The sequence below is a fragment of the Clavelina lepadiformis genome, chromosome 2 (assembly GCF_947623445.1).
Source record: "Clavelina lepadiformis chromosome 2, kaClaLepa1.1, whole genome shotgun sequence".
NCBI lineage: Eukaryota > Metazoa > Chordata > Ascidiacea > Aplousobranchia > Clavelinidae > Clavelina > Clavelina lepadiformis.
In genome coordinates this window covers 25,841,851-25,864,415 of record NC_135241.1, presented here as the reverse complement: position 1 = coordinate 25,864,415, position 22,565 = coordinate 25,841,851, and the positions used below count along the sequence as shown (strand labels likewise).

Sequence of the window (22,565 nt, the reverse complement as noted above, 5' to 3'; positions counted from 1 at the left end):
ATGCAAAAATATCTACCATTAAGCTTATCAGGTAAACATACATTTAACAATTTTTTGAACTATCGTTGTAGTATTGTATTGGTTTAATTTTTATTTTTTAAATACAACGTATGGACCTAAAACTTGATACTTTATGATTTATTTGCTAATTTGTTTGCTATATTGAATAATTGAATAACAACAATCACCAATATAGAAAAGGCATATGAAACAGCTTTGAAAGATGAAAGAACAGGAAATATTTTTCATCAATTCATTTTAAGCAGTTTTCTGTACTCACTCTCGTAAGAATTTTCTTTCATAATATTTAACATAGCAAAGTAACTACCACCACAACATATAAAATTAATATCATTTTTTATACTTTACACTTGCAGTTATTCTACAAACAGCTGTGATAATACAAGGACAAAGCATATCACCTCTCACTACACCACACCCTGTACAAGCAACCAACTCCACTGTAGTTATCACTGCTACAGTTTCACCACCATCATCAGTGATCTCATCAAGAGGAATCTGGATTGTTAACTGGAGATTTAATGGGGTATGTGCTCATCTATTACCAAATGGTGATTACAAATTAATATGGTTTTGTTCTTACTTGGTTAATGTGGCTGTTTAGTTGTAGTTATATATGTATAATTTATTATGAATACGTTAAACAGTATTTTTTGCATCAAATAATCAACTGTCATAACTAACCTAAATTGTGAACCGATAAACATGAAATGTCAACTTCAATTACTTTTACAGACTCTGGTTGCCCAGGCAGGATATGTCGCATACCCTGATGTTGCTAGCGCGGTCGTATCTTCAACCTTCTACTCCAGTCGAATAAATGTCAGGTGACTATATGGGTTGATATTTAGATGGACGGGTGATGAACTCTTTCAAATATTTTTTCAACTTGAATTTTGTTATGAATATATTTTTCCTTCAAATGCATTTCAAATGCTTTTCTACAGCAGAGTACTAGTCAGCTTGTCAGTAACAGCTTAATATACGTTGTATAAAAATTCATAAAAGTGTATCTCAAAACATTTCCAGTGTTATGTTATTTCATTCATTTTATCCACAATATGCAAAATCATTAGTTATTAATATTTCTTTACACAGACTTGCACATGTAGAATTTGTTGAATAAACCTTGAATAACTGATGTTAATGTAATGATTATATCATTTATTATAAGATTATTTATTATAAAATGGCTTCAAATGAACTGAGGTACCTCATAGATGTAACATGTCACTTATCTCCAACAGTGTAGATGCTATGTCAGCATCAAACTTCACCACACAACTTACCATTGCACAACTGAAAGTTGACGAAGATGGATATCTGGTTGAACTTGGTGGTCCTGGTGTCGGTTCACGATCCATTGCACTTAATATAAGAGGTAAATATAATCTTGACAAAGAAAATTATCTAATGGTAAATTGTAAGAACCTAAGACTTACCTAATTGTAACCTAAGAATTGCGTTATAAGAGGTAAATTGTCTATAGTAGCTTATATTGTCTATAGTAGTACCAGTACTAGCTAAAATAGCATGAACACCATAAAACAACTAGAGGTCCACCAAAATTTCTGCAGGTCGAATTGATTCGGCTGAATTTATAAAAAATTCCCAATTTCAGTTCAATTTGGCCAAAAACCGAATATTGCAGATTATCATAAAAACCTGCTTGAAATTTCCTTCATTGTAGGAAAATTGTAACAACAGTCGATGTGATTGTTGTTGTTGCACATAATTCGAAAAGTGAATCATATCATCCATGGCGGCATTCATTATAACATGGTGATGGAAGCTAGTGTGATCAAAATTGACAGTGGTCAAACGTAGTAAATGTAAAAATGTAGTAAAATGCAAGCTGCGTAAAAATAAATAAACTAAAAACAAAAACAATTTCTTTATTCGACAAGACACTTGTGGAACAAAGACAAACAAACAGCCTAGATGAAAAATGGCACTGCTGATACATACATAATGTATCATTTGGATGTTTACAAGCTGAACTTCAAATATTTTGTACAAAATCTATATGCACGACTACAAGATGATGTAATCTTTTCATAAATAAATTTGATTTTCTCTCATTTCTTTAATAACATAAATTTTATTCAACGCACTTTATGTTTATAATATATTATAATATCTTTTGCTTTTTAAATAAAACATCAGTTGTATTTTGCTTGGGCCAAAAAACTTGCACTAACATCGTAATGTAAAGTAGGCCCACTTAATTATGCTACTTTATACATTTGATTCTAATAGATGTGCAATTTACCACAGATTGTAACTCCTCACTTCCATATGATGTTGTTGTGGATGCAACTTCCAGGATATTCAACTCACCAGAAACGTTTGCTTGTTCTAACGGAGGAGACTTGTTTTACTCAAATGGTACAATGCTGACATCTAGTGACACTACTTGTCTCTCTTCAGCAGAATGGAGTGGTCAGAATAATCTGCAATGTTGGACTGGTTAGTTTTGTCAACTCAACATTTTAGTTAAGTTTGAAGTTTTCAATAATTCAAATAGTTAATAACAAGTTAATTTCTTGCGCATGTTTTGATATTGTTTAAATGATGATTTGTATTTAGCGCCCATTGTAAGCTTCACAAGCAGCTCAGTTGTCGGCAATAAGCTGAGTGTGCCTGAAGGCGGAGCTCTCTCCATGGCCTGTGATTACAATGACGTCATTCCATCTGGTGATACTTCACGATTTTACGTTGATGAAAATCAGTTCGTCACGACTAAGGTCAGTTTTTTATTTTGATTTGTTCAACTTTGTTACATAGAATAGTAGAACTGTGTAATTGCTTTTGTTTAAATGAATATATTTCACTCACCAAGGGAGAACCATTCATATTGTCTTCATTACAAAGAAGTGACAGCAACAAAGTAGTCTCATGTCAGGCTGTTACTCCTTATACTGATGTCCATCCTACAAGTGGAAAGTCGATGGAATATATTGTGGATGTATTATGTGAGTAAAAGATGTTTCAGGACAAAAGTTATATCACTTAATATTTTGATGCGATTGTCGCCAGTATATATATAAATGGACAAAAAAGAAATGTAAATTGATAAAAATGTATAAAATGGATGGATAAAATGGATATCGCTGTAAATGGATAAAAAAGAACAAAACAAAATTTTAAAAACGTTGGTATTGATATTAAATATTTCATCAAACTGTTGACAAACCTATGTATACAATTCAAAATTCTCTGAAAATTCTAAAATTGGTTTAACAAACCAAACATGAATTAATTGTTGAGGTAATAGTTGCAATTTGCAAGGTTTAAGCTTCATCTGATGCCCCCAAATATATAAGTTTGAAAGAATTATTATTGCTGTGATTATGATTTTCAATCCATAATGCTTTACAGTGAATTTAGTTAAGGTTTTATGTACTGCGAGCTAAAGGTGTGTTGCAATCAGTTTCATCAGTAATATGAAGGTGAAGATTGTTCTCATACTTGATATGAGCCAATTCCTTGACCAGATTTTGATTTCAGCGTTATATGTACCCAAGTTAGTTCAATCAGGGCGGTGGTGAGAGAGCGATGTTCGAAATCATTACCATGTGACATTTGAACACTGTTCTTGACAGATAGACCAAGTTTCGCAAAAAGCCAAGTTTCTGCATCAAACTTCTTCTTGGAAGTTGGAAATGATGAATATCTCATTAGATCAGACCAAAATCTGACATTAGTTTGTTCAAATGATGCAAATCCTGCAGCATCGTGCATATGGACAGTTTGTGGCAAAAGTTGTGTGAATATCTCATCTACACATACAACTGATTGCTACATGAATTACCATCTTAGCGCAAATAGCTCAATCTCTTGCACTGCTACCAATGATTATGGTTTTGCTTCAAGCAACATGCAAAAAGTTACCATTGTGCCTTTGACAAGTAAGATAGAACATATCATATAAGTTTGGATGTATCTATTAATCACACACAATTTCATCATTAAACTATGCAATCACAGTTTCAGTGTTTTTTTAAGGGTCAGTTTCATTTGGAAAAGCAGATGACATGCCTAAGAGAGATAGCATTGTGACCTCACAAACAGGCAACAATATGACACTGTCATGTCATATCTCATATGAAAACGAACTTGCAACAGAATTTGAAATAATTTTACCAAACGGCACTATCGTCAAACAACCAGTGCTTGAAGTGGTTTCCTTGACAACCGCTGATGCAGGAAATTACACTTGCGTTACAAATGACTTGTTCGGAAGCTTTGATGCATCAGTGTATTTGGACGTGCAATGTAAGCGCTGCAAATGACAAAAACCTTAATTTGACTTTTTTAATTTGCTTTGAACTTTTATTGATTCCCTGAAACAAGAACTAAAATTTCTTTTCAATCAGATGCTCCATATCAAGTAACTACAACATCATGTACTTGGGTCATTGAGGAAACTGGAGTTTGTGATGTCATAATCTTCTCCAACCCAGAAGTGGAATTTGCATCATTGGATATAAATAGTAAGAGCGGTTATATTTGATAAATGTCGTTGTATTTTTGCTAAAAACATTGCAATATTGCAGAAATATCGGTTGGAAACGATGGTCCGAATGTCGTTTTCAGCATTGGCCAGGAACAACATTATTTATAAAAAAAAACTAAGGTGGGGGAATGTTGTTTAAATATCAATTATATCCTGTAATGCTATAATTGAAATACGAGTATTGAAAGTTATAATTTCAAAATTAAATATGTGTTGAACCACTCAGGTAACATCCAATGACGAAGGAGCTTATGCTCTTGTACTGAGTCATCCTCTTCCCCCGTACAACTACTCAATCGTGTTTAACATTGCTGTCATCAACGCACAACAACTGGATGTACCAACAATTGTCGGAGGGTCTGTGGCAGCTGTCATTGTCGTCTGCATAACAATTGTGGTCTCCGTTTATATTGTGAAGAGAAAACCAAAACAAAATCCAAAAAGTAATAATCTCCAATAAGTTACATTAATTGCACAGTTTAAAATTTAAATCATGTAATTTAATTTTTGTATGATTATTTTAAGGTTCATTCAACTCGATTGAAAAACAAGCAAACATAGGTAATTGAACAATTTCAATTGAATTTACTGCTAGTTTCTTAAACGGTAAAAAAAGTTAAGTTGTATGTTCAAATATTTTATCAACCAGTGCGAAATAATAAGTATAATGTTAGCAGTTGCTCAGGAATGCTTTGAAATTAAAGATCAGAATCGAGAAAACTTGCAGGTGAATGACTGTCAGCAAATTTGTGTTGGTGCTAAGTTATGAATCTTCAATAATTTTTATCAAATTTTGTAGTTTCAAGAAACCAATGGAGCTTATGAAAGCATCGACCGACCTTTGGAAGGTATAATATAAGGATTGCTTCGGGAGTTTTGTCTGGCAAAAGAATAAATATAAATTTGTTTCAATTAAGTTTCTTTCTACTTACAAAAATTAAACTATATTGTCAATCTCACTTTTAACTACTTGTTTATGAAGAGACGGTTATCTGGCAGTCAACGTTGGTCAGAAACAAAACCCGGTAAGCAATTCCTTCTAAAAAAACTCATGTGGTTAAAAATACAAGTTGCAGCAGAAAAACCGCATGTTTTTGAAATAACATGTTGTGATAATTTTTATCCTCAAGACTGAGGAAAGTCTTTGCACGACTTAAACCCTGGGTTGATTCCTCATCGGTTGAGCCCTGAAAGTGAAAACTGAATAACTCCATTTAATTTAACGATAAATACCGGTGTTTGCAATAATTGGATTTATTTCGGCCACATTTTAAAATTTATTCTTGCAAATACTTCTAACTGAAGACCAGTAGAGAAAATGTCTAATTCACAAATCAGCTTAAAGTTTAATTTGATCTTTATTGCTGCGATCTTTTAAGCCTGGACAGTGCAATGGTTAGCGCGTTTGACACCAGTGCTATAAGTTAGAGTTTAATTCTGGCCTGAAGTTAGTTTTTAAATACATGTGTTTTCTCTGCTCCACCCTGTACACGAAGAAATTATTTTAGCAGTAAAATTTGACCAGGTAACTGTTCCCTTACATAAAACATATGAAATTAAACATACAATAATTACGAGTTAGAATAGAATAATAGAGTTTTTTAGCGTCTTGTTTTTAATGATCAAATTTTTGTGAATTTCGATTAGTTTTAGCGGCATGTAACATAATTTTTTTCTGTTTTAGACTTCACAATATGAAAACGCCCCACATAGGCAAAACTATGAAACCATAGATGGGCAATATGACGAAACAATCTAGTTTTCAGATGGGAAAAACGCATAATATTGTTTATTCAAGAAGAGCACTAATTAATTTAAAATACAAATAGCTAAAATCTTTATAATTGTAATTAAATTTCAACATCAGGATTGCAGCGGGAACTAAAATTACATATAAATTTACACTGATTCTACCTCGTTGCTTTTGGCCGTTTTAATTCGTTTTGTACTTAGCGGTTTCCGGAAAGTTAACAACAACCATGTTTGTTCTAACAACCATGTTTGTTCTTATGTTGAATAATGCTATTTAATATAGCGCGATGGTTTGTCTCTGTAAAAACTATTTTATTCTTATTATTCCCAAATCATTTTAAAGACAAACGAAAAATGTACAAACCATAAATACCATGACCTCTTTGACCATAAAATTACTATAGGTTGCTATAATCTTTTGTGGGTTACTTTCTTCGATCTAAGCCACTTCTGCGTGCTGTAGATTGCACAGTCAGAAGTTGTGGCATTGTCAGAAAGATTTGATTTTGCAAAACTCAGTGAAATAATTTTTGATTGTTTGTGTCCTGGTTTTATCAATTTCCGGTTTATCAAAGCGAATGATAATAATATAATCATCAATTCATCTTCTCGACGGCAGTTTTATTTCATGGGCAGGTGTGTGGTGACGAACACAATGTCACGTGGACACCAATGTTCTTTCGCTTGAGGTTTATTCCGTATTATTTATTCATTGTTCCTTGTTTTATATTTTACCAACTTCATTCAAGAATCAAAAATATAACAGTTGATAGATTTGTGAACCACCTCGGCTGTTATTTTATTCATTAATTAGCATTTTATTATAGTTACGATTATTCAATTACAACCCTTCGACCCTTGCAGAATATCACAGCGTAAAAAGCAAGTAATGCAACTTAACTTGGAATTGAATGACAACAAAAATACTGCGAATAAAACAAAGAGAAGAATCTCACCATGAACAGAAGCTTTTTGTTTCTTTTTGCTTTTATCAACCTCAGCATAAGCGGCTTCCACTTGATCTTGTGAGGATGATGCTTCATACAGAGAATTGTTTATTATTTATGTTTAAACAAACTAGATTTACAAAACTGCCACACATAACATGAAATATAAAAATTTAATAAAATAATCAACATAATGGGACGAAGCTGTGGCATTGCCAACTCAACTTGTTAGCAAAGAAACAATTTCAAAACCTTACAAATCAGTAAGAACGAAGTTATTTCTACCTTATTTCATTTCAACATGTGAAAACATTTGAACATGAATCGTTAATTACTGTAGATAGCAAGGACATGCAGCAATTTTACCACTGACTTTGATACAAGTGAAATGTTTAAATTTCTTAAAACTTCAGATCTAAACTAGATCCATCACATCATTGTGATATATTACATCTAGGTTAAAACTTTTTTGTGTTGGATTTGGTGCTAATAAATTTGTGCGCCAATTGCACTTTATATTGTAATCAGTAATCACCTCTTCTTATCCAGCAAAGCACAAGCTTTTTCTGTTGGAGCATTTCTCTGGTTGCATGAAATCGGTTGATGCTTTCTTATTTTTACCAAAACATTATTTTGCAAGGCTTGAAAAATGCTCTTGAAAGAATCATCATCTTCCATTCGCCTGTTGTTCAGGCCTGGTCTTCATCCCGAAACAAATTCAGGGTCGACCAGTTGTCTGCAGCGACGCCTCCACTTTCCTCTGTCGATGGCATCCTCGATCTTCAAACCTTTCCTTCTCATATCATCCTTCACCGTCTCTTCCCATGTTTTCTTTGGTCTTCCCCTTTTCACCTTTCCTTCAATCATCTTATGCTGTACTCTTCTCGTCAAGCTCTCCTCATTCATTCGCTCAATGTGTTCCAACCATCTCAGACGATGTCCTCTCAGATGTTTTTCAATATCTTCAACACCTGTCCACCCTCTCAGCACATCATTGGCAATCCCATCTCGTAGTGTCTTACCACACATCATTCGAATCATCCTCATTTCTGTTGTCTGCATTCGCCTGATATCAGCCTTCTTCATCGCCCAGCATTCAGCTCCATAACACATCACACTTCATATATATGCTTTATACAGCCTTCCTTTCAGATTGGTAGAGAGTAGTCTGCCACAGAGCGTACCAGACAATTCCTTAAACTTTTTCTAGCTAGCGCGTATTCTTGCCGTCACTGCCTTGCCAGTACTGTCATCTTCCCCAATCATATCTCCCAAATAACGAAACTCCTTAATAAGCTCGATCTCATCACTTTCTAATTTCACATATTTCTCCTCTTCTTCATCACTAATACAACCTTTACATCTGCCACATTCGTAATTCATTCCACTCGTCAGCCTTCCATTGATACCTGAACATATCTTATCACCCAATACTCGCACTCTCTGCATTGAATTGAATTTCTCCCTACTCTCTTCCCACAAATTGCGCATGGATCAACAGTACTGACTACTCTCCTTGACGATTTTGTACCAATTCTTATCACTTTAGTTTTATTGATGTTCACTTTCAAACCTTTGCTTTCCAGTGCGTTTTTCCATCTAACAAACTTCTCCTCCACCCCTTTCCAGTTATCTCCTACGACCTACGAGAACTAAATCTTCAGCATACAAGAACTCGTTCATTGTTGTTTCCAAATCATGTGTCAGAGCATCCATAACAATTACGAAAAGCAAGCACTGAACCCTGGTGGACCCCCACTTTTACCTTAAACCATTCTGACATTTCGCCTTCGAGTTTCACAGATGTCTCAGCTTCCTTATACATCTCCATCACCGCTCTAACTTCTGGTTCCATCACACCCTTCTTCCTCAATGCCCACCAAATCACTTCTCTGGGAACACGGTCAAAGGCCTTTTCCAGATCAACAAACACGAAATACAGCTCCTTCCCAACCTTTTCTTATTTCTCTATCAATTGTCTCACAGCAAACATGGCATCCATTGTACCTTTTCCTGGCATAAAACCCATTTGGATCTCACTAATTTCAACTCTCTCACGAATTCGCTCCTCGAAAACTCTTTCCAAAACCTTCATTGCATGTTCAAGCATTTTCAAGCTTCTGTAACTGGTATATTCCTTCACGTCTCCCTTCCCTTTGTACAAAGGAACCAACACACTCTTTCTCCAACTTGCAGGCATTCCCTCCCCATTCATCATACCGTTACCAATCTTTGCTAGGATGCTCTCCACATTACATAGCCGAATTGCTTCTATTGGCACACAACTTGGACCAGATGCTTTACCTATTTTCGTTTTGTACATTGCTCTCCCAACCTCCTGAACTGTAATTTCTTTCACAGGTCCAACATTTTCCTTAGATTTTAGTGTGTTATCCACAGGTTTTCCTCATTCAGTAACTTTTCGCAATATTCCTTCCACAACCTCAACCTATCTGCCAGCTGCATCTGTAACTGTCCATGTTGACTTCTCATGCAAGGGTTACCAACAATATCTCTTTTACACATTGCTTTTGTTATATGACTGCGTATATCGTTTATAATAAAAGAGATATCACTTACATTGTTTTTGGATGTATTTTTACTGGTGTTGTGAAATCTTGCACCACTAACGCGGCAGGTTGTTTCATTTGATCTTTTCCGTGTTAGTAGTGGCCGTGTTCATCGCTATAGCGCATTGTACTTAACAACGTTTCGCTATTTTTCCGTCAGTTAATTAATTATTATTAATTAATAGTGCGAGTTTTATATTGTGCAGTAACAGTGTTTAGCATTATGTTTTTATTCATGCACTCTACGATTAATGTCGTAATAATGGGCGATACAGTTTTCATTAACATAATTTCATTTTAATATTCAAGTATTACGTGTTTTGTAAGTATTACGTGCAATCACTGTATAAAGAGATTAATTTTTATGAATTACAGCAATAAATCACTTTCTAATTGAACTTGTATGATTGCAGTAGGTTCATTCATTGTTGATTGTTTTAAGTAACCACCTCATTTAAATAGCACATACAGAATCGTTCGTCAAGTCCCTCGTGTTTTATAACTATTACGTGCAATCATTGTATAAAGAGATTAATTTTTATGAAATAAAGCTATAAATCACTTTCTAATTAAACTTAGTTTGATTGCTTTCATGTCAGTAGCTTCATTCGTTATTGATTGTTTTAAGTGACCACCTCATTCAAATAGCACATACAGAACTGTTCGTCAAGTCCCTTGAATAGTGTGAGTCATTTGTAAGGAAATCTTTAACAGTTTTTTCGAAATGTTGTCTTTCCATTTTCTCTTGCTCGCTGGTTGAAAGTTGAAAGACCAGTCAATGTCCGGCTTCTCACAACCTTTGAAGTATGAGTCGACCACATGCTTCTGATGTAACCAGCCGGCTGCAGAAAGCGTCACATAACCATGAACTGACTATTACTACAATATTCATTGAAAAATTACCCCATGACGAAATTTTCAACCCACAATTTTCTTACAAATATGCGGAAATATTTTAAAACTTGGTGTTTTTACCATTAGTGTTGTTTTAAACCTTGTCATAGACCAGCTAGGTAGTGAAGCGGTTGAACAACTGACCTGGCTCCAAGTCCTAACCTGGGTTTTATTCTTAGTTTCACTGCCATTGTATGCAGTAATCTTGATAAAGGTTTCTAAATCCGGAGAACACAATATATATAAAAATATGTGTTCATTGGAACTTGCACAAAGATGAACTTGGTAATGGCGGCTCAGGCGATGAGGAATCATTGTCGAGTTGAAGTTGTGACAAAGAGTTTTATTTTATGCTCGGGGGCGCCACATCATACGGTGTTCAAAACTCATTCTCAAAACTGAGAATTTTTAATGACGGCATAAACACCTCTTGTTGGCTCTAATCCATGCATGGTGCCTAGTCAAACCCTCGGGATCGGATCTCCCGAAGGCAATTGCAAACCGGTAGGGGTCGCTTTGCTATTAACTGCAAATTACGAAATGAGCTTTTAACTTTAGATTTAAAACCGATTCACGACTGTATGAAAACTTTGTAGCATTGAAGATAAAACTTGTCTGAACGTTGCGATCAAATAAAGAAACGATAACACAACTTTCACGAACAGTTTGCAAAGAAATATTTACAACACATTTGACTTAAGACAAATAACAATTTCATGTAAAAACGTCATTGTTTAGAATAAGGGTCTCGAACACGCAGCTCTCGACGCACTTTCAAATATTGAATCAATATCTTTTTCATTGCCTCGTGTTTTTCAGTAGTCTTGGGCCAGTAACAAATCTTTAAATTTTGCGTCATTTTAAATAAGTGCGAGAAACAATGCAAAAACGATAAACGCCCGTGTTTGCTTGTTCTCGTTCTGACAAGTTTCTGTATTTGTTGAAAGTGGTTCTAGAACTGCATTGAACTGATATTCTATGTTCCTATATATTCTAGAAGGAAATATATTCTGAGCATATATTCTTGGTAACTGTGGTGTGCAGTTATCCCAATGATTACGTAATTCCGGTTTACGTCATCAATCCTTCTCTGCCCTTTCCAACAGGTGCAATTGTCCGACTCACGGTGACTTTTATGATGAGATGGTCCATGATATTCATATATATGAGGTTCCTATGTGCAATGGTTCCGCCGAGACGAGATGTGAAACAAGTATTACTGTGTATTGCGACGAATTCAAACCAAACATCGAGGACCTTGTTGTTGCTAAACGCTGCCAGCTAAGTGGCCAGAACAAAAAATGAATAGGCTACTTGCCAGTATATTATAGCCAATAATTTCCAATAATTATTGAAATAACTGTCTTAATAATAATAAAATAACTTATTAACTGCAAATAATTACTGGAATTTATAACCTTACTTTTTTGAGATGTTGTGGAAATTTCTTAAAACGAGTTGGTACAGCACCATCTTTAAGCCTGTTTCGTTGCCCTGTTCTATCAAAGTCTTTCTCCAGAAAATGGTCTGAGCAAATTTTTGAGTGTTTGCTGGGAATCCAACAATCTCTACGCATTGCCACAAGCCATTCTTTCTTTCGGTCTGAGTCTGATGGAAGTCTGTTGTACATATACTTGGTACTATAAATATATGTTTTAATAAAAATATGTTATCGAATGTAGCTGTGACTGTTCGGGTACACTTTTAGCTGAGGTAAGTTATTGGTTGAACGCCATGCCAATACACAACAGCTGCAATATTAATGAGATGGTCAGAACTTACAGCTCATTAAATTGAACGACTGGTGCAAAAACACGATTAATTAATAATTCCTGTTGCACAAAAACACCTGCCGGTTTACATACAGTACCGGTATTAACGTTAAACCAATGCTTACGCATGGAAGGTTCTTGGATGACAAATTTTCTTTCTTGTCTCATCATCCGAACTCCCTTCACTGGCACTTCTGTCCATTAAATTATCGCTTGCTCTAGCGCTATTAACTCTCTTTTTCCTTTTTCCACAACCGTAAGCACAGCATTGAGTTCCCCTTTTATCCATGTTTTATATAGATTACAAATTGACGAAGAAATCTCACAATTTAACGTTGGACCTAATAGCTTAAAAGCCTTATAAAATCGTGTTCAAAGCCCAGCTTGGGTCCCTTACTGTTCCCGCCAAATCTGTTCAATTGGCTTCATTTTTGGTTGGTCGACAACAATAAGATGAGCGATCTAGTGTTATATACGATATCTATGGCCTTGCCCCATAGTGGAAACTGTGGTACCTGTACGCGTGAGATTCATCAAAGTGTGCGCCAAACTTTTTCATCTTTACGTCAATTTATTACAAACAAACAAACAAAGAAAAACTGTTTGTTTGAACGTGAAACTATAATTAAATAAAACTAAAAATTGAAGTTTCAGTGCACGCCATCGTGTCTTTGCAAGAACGAGTTCTCGTTCAAAATTTCCGTACTTTCTAGTTGGGGCTTAACCTGCCCCACCTCAAATTTTAACATTCTGACCTCGTTCTCATGAGCATTGAGCCCAGTATTTTACCTGGATAAAAACATTTAACTTGGGGATTCCATTAAAGCGGAAACGATGAAGAACCAACAACCTAACCAAGTATGGTCGTACACTACATGTTATAAAGTGTTAAACTATTTCTGAAGAAAAGATAAACAACTTTTCAAAAAAATACATCTGGAAAATTATTTAGAAAACGTTTGCTGATGTCGTACTTACAAGAAAATCAAACAAAACACATTTCAATTGTTTCATCACGCAATAAATCTAAGGTTTTTCGTTGGATAAAAACCCCTAATATAGTTTTAGGCTTTTGAACAGGGTAGGGACTTAAAATATTCAAAAACAAATTTTTGCCATTTTAGTTTTGGGAGATACAGAATGCGTTTAATTTATTTAAAGTAAACTTCTTAAACCAGGGATGTCCAACCTTTTACTAAAGTGGGCCGCATTGTCACTTGAAATAATTGAATGGGCCGCAAAACCTATTAAATTTCAAGAAAAATGGGTAAATGAAGTACATACTTTTGGAGTGAAAATAACTAGCGGGCCGCACAAAAAGCTCAGGTGGGCCGCACTGTGGCCCGCGGGCCGCAGGTTGGACATCCCTGTCTTAAACAGAAGCAATGAGCATATTTATGCAAATTTAGATAAGTTAAAGCTTTTGTACACACCAATCACCATTCAGAAAATGAAAATGAAAATTATTATGCTTGAGTGATTTTAAAACTATAGGCCAGCAAGCCTGATGAGCTTTTTTCCACAATTTGGAAAAAGAGATTCACTCGTTCATGTTCTGAATGGTGAGTTAAAGATCTACAATTTTAGATAAGTGCAGCATAGACACGTGCTAATTTATATTTAATACATTTGTAACAATTAAACTTGATTAATTGAAGTTTGTGATTAAAATAAGGAGAAGTAAGTTGTCTGAATCCTGAATCCAAAAGCCTGCTGCTACAGTAATACGCTATCTTCGCTCATATATTAAATAAGTTATAACTAGGGTCATTTTTATTTTGACCTAAAAAATTGCTTATTTGACTTTATTTTTATTAAATTTTGACTTTATTTTGACCTAACGCACTTGCTTATTTGTAGAGGCCACAGTTCTTCCTCCAGTTACCCAAACATAATATTTTGTCGATTTCAGACCCATACGTAATATTTTGTCGAAAAGTCAAGGTGTTATATTGATTATAAAAAGTGCGTCGTGTTCTTTGGCGATAGATTTAGGTAGCTTGTTTTATTTTGTCCTTGTGAAAAGGGCACTTTGCCTCGATTTTCTCCGCATGGTAAATTCTAATAAACAGCAAATTAAACAGGGAATGCTTGTTGTTGCTCCAATCCAGCTTGATGGTGTTTACTTTTCCTGTGGCCTTCAACAAAATACTTTTTATCGCACTTCACTATAACCTCGCAAAAATTGCACCTTAAATCACCCCCGGGAGTTGCATTAAATTCATCAGAAAAATCTCGACAAATCTGTCTTACTTTTACTGAATACGATTTAGCTTGCTTAGGCATTTTTGTATTACAAAATGTCAGTAGGATGTTCCTAAAATCCAAACTGTTGATCTTCGAAAAGACTACGTTTATGAAGAGGAAGTGTTTGGTAAGAGTTATTTAAATAGGCCTACGTAACAATGAATAAACAATGGACAATTTGCGATAAAAGTTACTGCTGATCTAAGTGGGCATTGTGACTTATTTCCTGTTTTTATGGGTTAATATGGTTTAACTGTGTCGCAGTTCCTGATTTATAATGCTTCCACGAGGATTTTTACAAAAATTACTCTCGAGAAACACAAAAACTTTGTCAAAAGCCATAATTTGATAAATTTTGACTTTATTTTGACCTATAAACTTCTTAGAAACAATCCCCTATAGGTGCTGAAAACAACTTTATTCTTTGATTCGTGGTCAGACGAGGTCCTTAAAAATTTTTTGACTTTATTGACTTTTGCGGGCCCTAGTTATACGTTATGCATTGTGTATACACTTATACACTTATATACAAATACAGCACAGTACAATTGTACGTACACCATCAAAGAGGCCCGTGCTGATCTAAATGCCCTTGATTTCGGAAAAGATCCGCTTGAGCTCAAAAATTACATTAAGAAGCGATTGGACAAAAACGATGTGAAACAAATTATGGAGCTACAAAGACAAGACATTTCATCAGCGTTTTATGCAAAACTGCAGAAGTGTCAACCCACATCAGCGTCTGTGGAGCGCTCATTTCCCTTACTAAAGTCATTTTTACGTCCAAATCGTAACTTCAAAGACTCTAACATTCCACACTACATGAAACTGTACTACAACAGTGGTTTAAAATAAAAATGGATGTGTATTACTTTCATGTTGCGTATGTTTTACTCTTTAGTTCCGTGAGTGACGTTGTTCGAATGTAAAATTACACGATTTTCACATAAAGTCATATAAAGTCATATTTTCCAAAAAAATAAAGTCATATTATTGATTTTTTAAGGTCATATAAAAATGGCCCTTTATAACCTTCTGAGCTCAACACTTTAATGACATCACAGTCGAATCGCAGAAACAGTAGAAAAGAGAAAATTGCAAACGAACATGCAGTGAGAATAACATTTATCGGTTTTACTCGGGAAGTAGCTTGAGGGCGCCAACCAGCGACAAACTAAGAAGTACTTAATGGGCGTTAGAGAAAGTTCACCTTTTCCGTTTAACCTTTTTTTCCAAAGCGACAGACGAACTGTGTTGAGCTTAGTCAGTTATGAAGCTAGGCTAATAAGTTGTTCTAGCTACAAAGTTGATGTTGGTCTTGCAAAACCAAATTTTTTACTTTTCGTCATTGATTGTTTACATACTGAAGGTTTAGATAATTATTAACATTGCCTGAAATATTAACTGTTCACCAGAACCACTGAACAGGAACAAGTATCGTGAATGGCAAATACCAGCATTACAACGATCGTGCCACGGCCATTAAGTATCGAACATGAACCGTATTGGCCCAAGCTGAGCTTTCTAAACACTCTGGTACTTACTACAGAATCGAGCACCTGTGTTTCAATTCTTTGTTTTAAGTCATTATGTAACCTCAACAGTCTCCACATCTATAGAAGCGAACAACTTACTGCAAACCATTTTCCTTTTAAATGCCGTTTATGTATGTTGACCAAATTTGTAGACCAGTGTTTCTCAACCTATGTTTTGAATAGGTTCTACCTTCTTGTGCAAACAAATCCTCAGCATTTCGGTGTCGAGCCAATATCAGTCATATGCAATACATGACAACTCGATGAAAACTACTATACGATGTTCACAAGAAAATGTGCTGAAATATTGGAAAACTAAATGATTAATGATTATTTGATTAATTAAAATACTAACTGAAATCCGTTTTACATTCCTACGGCATCTAAGTATTTGCTACAAGCAGTTGAGAACTATTTGAAAATCCTTCATTTATCAACAATCACCAACAAAGACTTCCAAGAAATCTTAATGAAGTCATTCACCAAGCTACCTTCGTCGTATCGCTTCTTTGAATAATTTGTAACATGATCAGTTGAGCCAGATATAGCTATAACGCATTTGAGCTCTGAAACAATCGTCGCTTATGTTCGATCACTTCCTTGTATGATATCTCTGTTTGTTGCCGCCTACACCAACTACGGTTAAACTACACATCTGCACTTACATTGGCGTCTTTAATAATAAGAGTTAATAATTTAACGATGTAAAATATACGTAAAAGCAAAATATTAAAAGCACTACCAAACGAAAATTTTTGATCAGTTGCTAGGTTTGATTTTAAAAATATCATAAACTATTTATTTTCCACGCTGAATATGTCATTTTATAACTATAGTACGGCCGTTATTGTTTGAGCAAAATGTTTTTGGCAACTTGTATTAATTATCTTGGCAGTAATCTTGCAATTAGTTTGTCATGTGCGGTATGAAACGTGCAGGCAGTGGACTTGGCATGGTACATGTTGCACTCAGTGACTCAGACATGACATGGTTCGCGGTTTGGTCGTAGAGTTTGCCATTCCCCACTTATGTCGAGTTGAACGATTTGAGGTTGGCAGGTTATTGCATATTGTGTTATCGATTAACTTGAACAAAGAGCTATTTTTTGGCCCGAGCGACTTTCAAGAGACGCCGATTTATTGTTTACAGCGCCTATTATAAATCGTCAGACCGCCGCTTTGAATCTCCAAATATGTTTATTGGTCCAATACAACAAATAGTTAAATTAAATTGATAATAGAACGATATTGTTTCAAATCAGAGCATGTGAGCTTCTGAACATGCTGTCAATCACGGGGGCAAAAGAAAATATCCGCTCATAACCGGATTGAAAATTGTGATGAATAATTCTTTCTACGTCAGTTTCCAAAACCCACGCAGTGGCAAAAGATAAGGCTATCTACAGTAAGATGAGATAACCAGAGCAAATTAGCAAGGTTCATAGCATTGCAAGTGGAACTGATTCTACGTTGAAACATTGACCACTACACACTTTTATAATCATACAAATAGTCTGCTCATGTCGTTCATGCCCAAAGGTCCTATATTTCAGTACGAGCCATGAAAGTGCTTTTTCAACAAAATATACGTCATAAAAAGATGATTTTTTAAATGATTTTCCATCAATGTTCTATATTTCTCCGTCATAAAGTCCTTCGATGATTTCATAATTTTGTTCTCCTTTGGTGTTTTCATAATTTGCAGCCTTAAACAAAAAATTGAATCATTATTAATTAATAATTAATAATCAAACGACTGATGATACTGCTGACGTCATTACTAGGCCTACTTCTCTTATAACCTAAACTTTGATTGACGTTTAATATTGTAACCTCTATAATGTTGTAGAATGAAGCTATATACCAACATAATGTTATGATGATTTTAGTTTTACGATGATGATGTTATACTCAACAACACAATAATGTTATGAAGATAATTTCCAAAATATTGTAATTTTTTATTTGTCAAATTATATAAAATAAATTCAAATTTTACCTGCATATTTTCAGTATATTTTTTAAATTGCAACACAGACAAAATGCAAAAATAAAAAATTAACAATTTCAGAAACGAACCGTAGTTTGTCGATCACCAACTTTCACTTCCAAGTAGCCATTTTTGTCTGTTAATATAAATCTGAGGTTTAAAAGAATGGCGGAGTAAGTATTTTTATGAAATATTTTACAAATTAATATTTTACGTCTTTATTAATAGGCATCATGTTTTATTGCAACAGCGTGAACTAGTTTTGCAATGAACTTATAACTTATACTTTGTAATTGTTCGAAAAACTTTTGCATTTATCTTAACACAATGTTCTAAGATACCTTCCTCAAGCTTCTCCAGGTTTTCATAAGCTGCGTTTGTTTCTTGTGTCTGCAAATCATGATTTTTTTAAATATATGTACCCATGTTTTATTTCTTTAATATAAACCACGAATCAAAAATACGACTAATTAAACAGTGAGAGAGTATTTAAGAAAATATAATTCGCTTATTCATGCTTCTGAATTTTCTTTTCTCTACGAATCTTTTAGTTTATTTTATGTTGCAACGTTGCCTATTTCAAATCGAATCTTTAGCAATAAATGCAAAATAATGTCAATATTAATGTCACCTTTTCATTGCTTGGTACGTGGTCGTCGAATTCAACATATTCCTCATGCACTAAAAAGCAAATTTAAAATTTATTACAATTACGTAAGCAAATATGTGCAGCAAAAGTAAATAATCGCAATAAATAGAACGTTTTTTGTTTTTTGATTAATTTTTTACTGTCAATAAATACATCGCCGTTTAAGTTTAACTCACCAGTATGTGGTTTTGTGTTGTTTGAAGTGTTTAATCTATCTAAAAGAGATGTAAAGAATTTGACTTAGAATTCATGTTTTTTTGAAAATGTTTATGTATTTTCAAGTGGCGCTTTTATATAACATTTTTTATGCCCTTACTTTCATGTTTTGTACAAAAATAAAAATCACTGTGCATTCAGAGTTATTTCCAACCTTTTCCATTTGTTGTTGGTTGCCTTGTTGTAACATACAGTGCGAGCACAACTGTAATGCAGATGAGAGCAACAGCGGCAACAGTTCCTCCAACAATTGCTCCTGTGTTATCTGGAGTTGGAAGTTGATCGATGTTGACAACAGTGACGTCAAACTCTATAGAGTAGTTGTATGGCGGAAGGAGAAAGCTCAGTATAAGATTGTAAGTTCCTTCGTCATTGGATGTCACCTGGCATTTGAAGTAAGTAATTACTTACTTACTCGTTAACATTACTCGTTAATATGCGATAATATCTCTTTTTACAACAGCTGTGACTTGCGTTAACTACACAAATGCTTGTATAGTGCATGTTATGTACTCCAAATACATAGCGCAATTTTAAAATAGAATCACCTTAGTTTTGGTGAATATATATTGCTGTTTATCTCCGTTGCTGAAAACATCATTTGCACCATCATTTAAGGCTGGTTGTTCTACAAAATTTACACCAGGTTAAGTTTGTTACAGAAATACCAGGTGTGACAAAAATCAGGTCAAGCCACAACAGCTTCAATTATAACACCTCTTACCATTTATATCTAAGGAAATAAATTCCATTCCTGGGTTGGATTTAAAAATAATTACACAGAAACCAGTTTCTTCAATGACCCAAGTACATGATGTCGGTGTCGCTTGGTATGGAGCATCTGATGGCAACAATAAGACTGAATGCAAGTACCAGTCAATAATAAGAACACCAAGCAGTAATCTTACACTTTGCGATTGGAAATGTAAGTTTTATGAATTTTTGATTGGTAAAAAGTAACATTATAAATGTAAAAAATCCGAGTGTTCGGTTTCATTACGAATTTATTTTAACTTACATTGCACTTCCACGTACACTGATGCATCAAAGTTTCCGAACAAGTCATTTGTAACGCAAGTGTAGTTTCCTGCATCAGCAGTTGTCAAGGAAACCACTTCAAGCATCGGTTGTTTGACGATAGTGCCGTTTGGAAGAATTATTTCAAATTTTGTTGCAAGTTCGTCTTCATATGAGAATTGACATGACAGTGTTATGTTGCTTCCAGTTTTTGATGTCACAGTGTTAGCAACCATAGAAATTTCATCTTGTTTGTTGCCTAATAAAACGGGTCCTGTAACAAATAATTTCATTCAAAAAACTGCAATTCAAGATTAGATAAAAATATTTGCGTTTATTCATGAAGCACAGTTTATGCTGCTATTTGGATTGTTTAGACTTACTTGTCAAAGGTACAATGGTAACTTTTTGCATCTTGCTTGAAGCAAAACCATAATCATTGGTAGCAGTGCAAGAGATTGAGCTGTTTGTGCTAAGATGGTAATCCATGTTGCAATCAGTTGTATGTGTTGATGAGATATTCTCACAACTTTTGCCACAAACTGTCCATATGCACGATGCTGCAGGATTTGCATCACTTGAACAAAATAATGTCAGGTTTTCATCTGATCGAAGAAGATATTCATCGTCTCCGATTTTCACGAAGTATTTTAATGCAAACGTATGACTTGTTGCATAAGTTGGACCATCTGTTAACGATTAGTCAAGATATTTATACTAAACACTTTACAATTCACAAATGAATACTCTAAAGATAATGGAATCGAACCATAAGCAGCTAGGAAGGGATCAATAAATTTAAAGGTTTCAGTAGCTCGCTAAGAAACCACACGATGTTTGACGCAGACACTAACAATGATACAAAGTTGCATCAGATACTTACACAACACATTTACAGTTTCAGTCAAAGAACGTCCAGTGTTGTTGTATATTTCTGTATATGGAGTTATGGCTTGGCATGATATTGGCTTCATGTTATCTTCTCTTTGTATCTGAAGCGTGAATGCATCTTCCTTTAACAAATTCAACAACTTTTAAATCGTTTTAAATTTAAGGCAATTTTTACATTAACTCTCAACGAGTTGTTAATTGTGAAAATGACAAATTATCAAATTTCTAACCTTCAAAGAAACTTTGACAAAAGCAATTTTTAATGATCGCTTGTTACCTTTTTTAATGTGTATCCTACATTATCAAAATAATATATTGAAAATGTCCCACTGGGTATGACAGTGTCATCATAATCACAAGTCAGTGTGATGTCATTAAACTCAATAATGTTGAAATCACCATTTAACATCACGTCAGGAGCTGCAAGTTTTAAATGTAAACGTTACAGCTCAGTTTTTTGGCAATGCGTGTATTAAGAATCGTCAAGTACAAATAAGTAAAGACGAGTTGAGCAATGGATTGCAAGATATTTTGGAAATACTATGGTTACCAATTGTTATGATTTCTCACAAGACACAGATAACAATAGATCTGCCAGCTTACCTGACCAACATTGTAAATTGTCCTGACCACTCCACTTAGCATTCGCTAAGCATGTTGTGTCACCAGATGGCAGTGCAGTTCCATTCATGTAAAACAAATCTCCTGTTGGGCAATTGAACATTCCAGTGGCTTGGTACCGATAAGGTCGAGATGATGACGTAATCACAACACCATAAGGAAGGGATGATGGACATTCTGAGAATATACAGAAGCTAAGAACTTACATGCCGATTTCATACTTCAAATTTCATATAAATTAACATGTGTGTTTGTGTAAACTCACTTGAGAATGAAAGTTTGATTTTTTTGTGTGGAAACAAAAGTCATACTGTGCCTTTTTGTTGTGATTTTACTAATTCGCTTTCAAGGCACTTTGCACACACGATACATGTACACGATCCACCAAGTTGAAATTACATTTGAAAACTACATGTTTCACGTAAGTTTAATGAGTAAAATGATTCTCGCAAAATTAAAATACAGATTGAAACAGCGTGGGTGGAAACACTGATAGAACGTATACATGGGTGAGCTATATGCTTGGTATTTTACAATAATTGATTGAAATTGTTTGTTTCTACTACATCTACTTGTTATGATAAAACACTTGCGAATATCAATCTCTTTTAAAACAATTATACCTTGTATACTTAACTGAAGTGGAGCATTAACCACATCAATATATGAGATCCTAACAGTTGAACCATCTTCACTGGCAAGTAACTCTCGTATGGTCAGAGTGGTTGTGAACTGGTCTGAAGCAAAGATACCAACACTGCAAAAACAGAACCACTTGCTAAACCACTTTTATAATGTGTTTCATTTCGTTTCATTTGTGAATGTATTTCAAAAACTTGTTTAAAAACTTTTACTTTCCTGCCTCACTTTTGCTTTTTATTGACTTTATATCAAGCTAAACAAGGTTCTAAATATCAATTATTAA

At 34.5% G+C, this 22,565-nt stretch overlaps 4 protein-coding genes and 1 long non-coding RNA gene across 5 annotated transcripts; 2 read left to right on the top strand and 3 right to left on the bottom strand.

The window, feature by feature from the left end:
• On the top strand, positions 1–4,904 carry LOC143445015 (uncharacterized). Its single transcript, XM_076943806.1, has 13 exons — positions 1–31; positions 197–265; positions 378–547; positions 757–848; positions 1,269–1,402; positions 2,299–2,490; positions 2,611–2,768; positions 2,864–2,996; positions 3,627–3,932; positions 4,030–4,299; positions 4,401–4,517; positions 4,581–4,660; positions 4,767–4,904. The coding sequence occupies exons 1-12, from the start codon at positions 1–3 to the stop codon at positions 4,646–4,648; spliced, it is 1,740 nt and encodes a 579-aa protein (XP_076799921.1). The 3' UTR covers positions 4,649–4,660; positions 4,767–4,904.
• Positions 4,669–7,101, top strand: LOC143445014 (uncharacterized). Its single transcript, XM_076943805.1, has 7 exons — positions 4,669–4,695; positions 4,767–4,983; positions 5,066–5,101; positions 5,218–5,267; positions 5,340–5,388; positions 5,523–5,565; positions 6,225–7,101. Exons 1-7 carry the CDS (start codon positions 4,669–4,671, stop codon positions 6,271–6,273), a joined length of 471 nt encoding a protein of 156 aa, XP_076799920.1. The 3' UTR covers positions 6,274–7,101.
• Positions 7,102–7,254: 153 nt separating this feature from the next.
• On the bottom strand, positions 7,255–8,144 carry LOC143446819 (uncharacterized). The gene is made up of 2 exons (XR_013113981.1): positions 7,775–8,144; positions 7,255–7,329 (listed from the first exon to the last, which is right to left on the bottom strand). It is a non-coding gene; the product is annotated as an uncharacterized LOC143446819 (long non-coding RNA).
• On the bottom strand, positions 7,942–8,352 carry LOC143445013 (uncharacterized). Its single transcript, XM_076943804.1, has one exon. It carries the CDS (start codon positions 8,350–8,352, stop codon positions 7,942–7,944), a length of 411 nt encoding a protein of 136 aa, XP_076799919.1.
• Positions 8,353–8,445: 93 nt separating this feature from the next.
• Positions 8,446–10,235, bottom strand: LOC143445012 (uncharacterized). Its single transcript, XM_076943803.1, has 5 exons — positions 10,196–10,235; positions 9,224–9,645; positions 9,005–9,151; positions 8,744–8,882; positions 8,446–8,648 (listed from the first exon to the last, which is right to left on the bottom strand). The coding sequence occupies exons 1-5, from the start codon at positions 10,233–10,235 to the stop codon at positions 8,446–8,448; spliced, it is 951 nt and encodes a 316-aa protein (XP_076799918.1).
• Between the last annotated feature and the right edge of the window lie 12,330 nt (positions 10,236–22,565).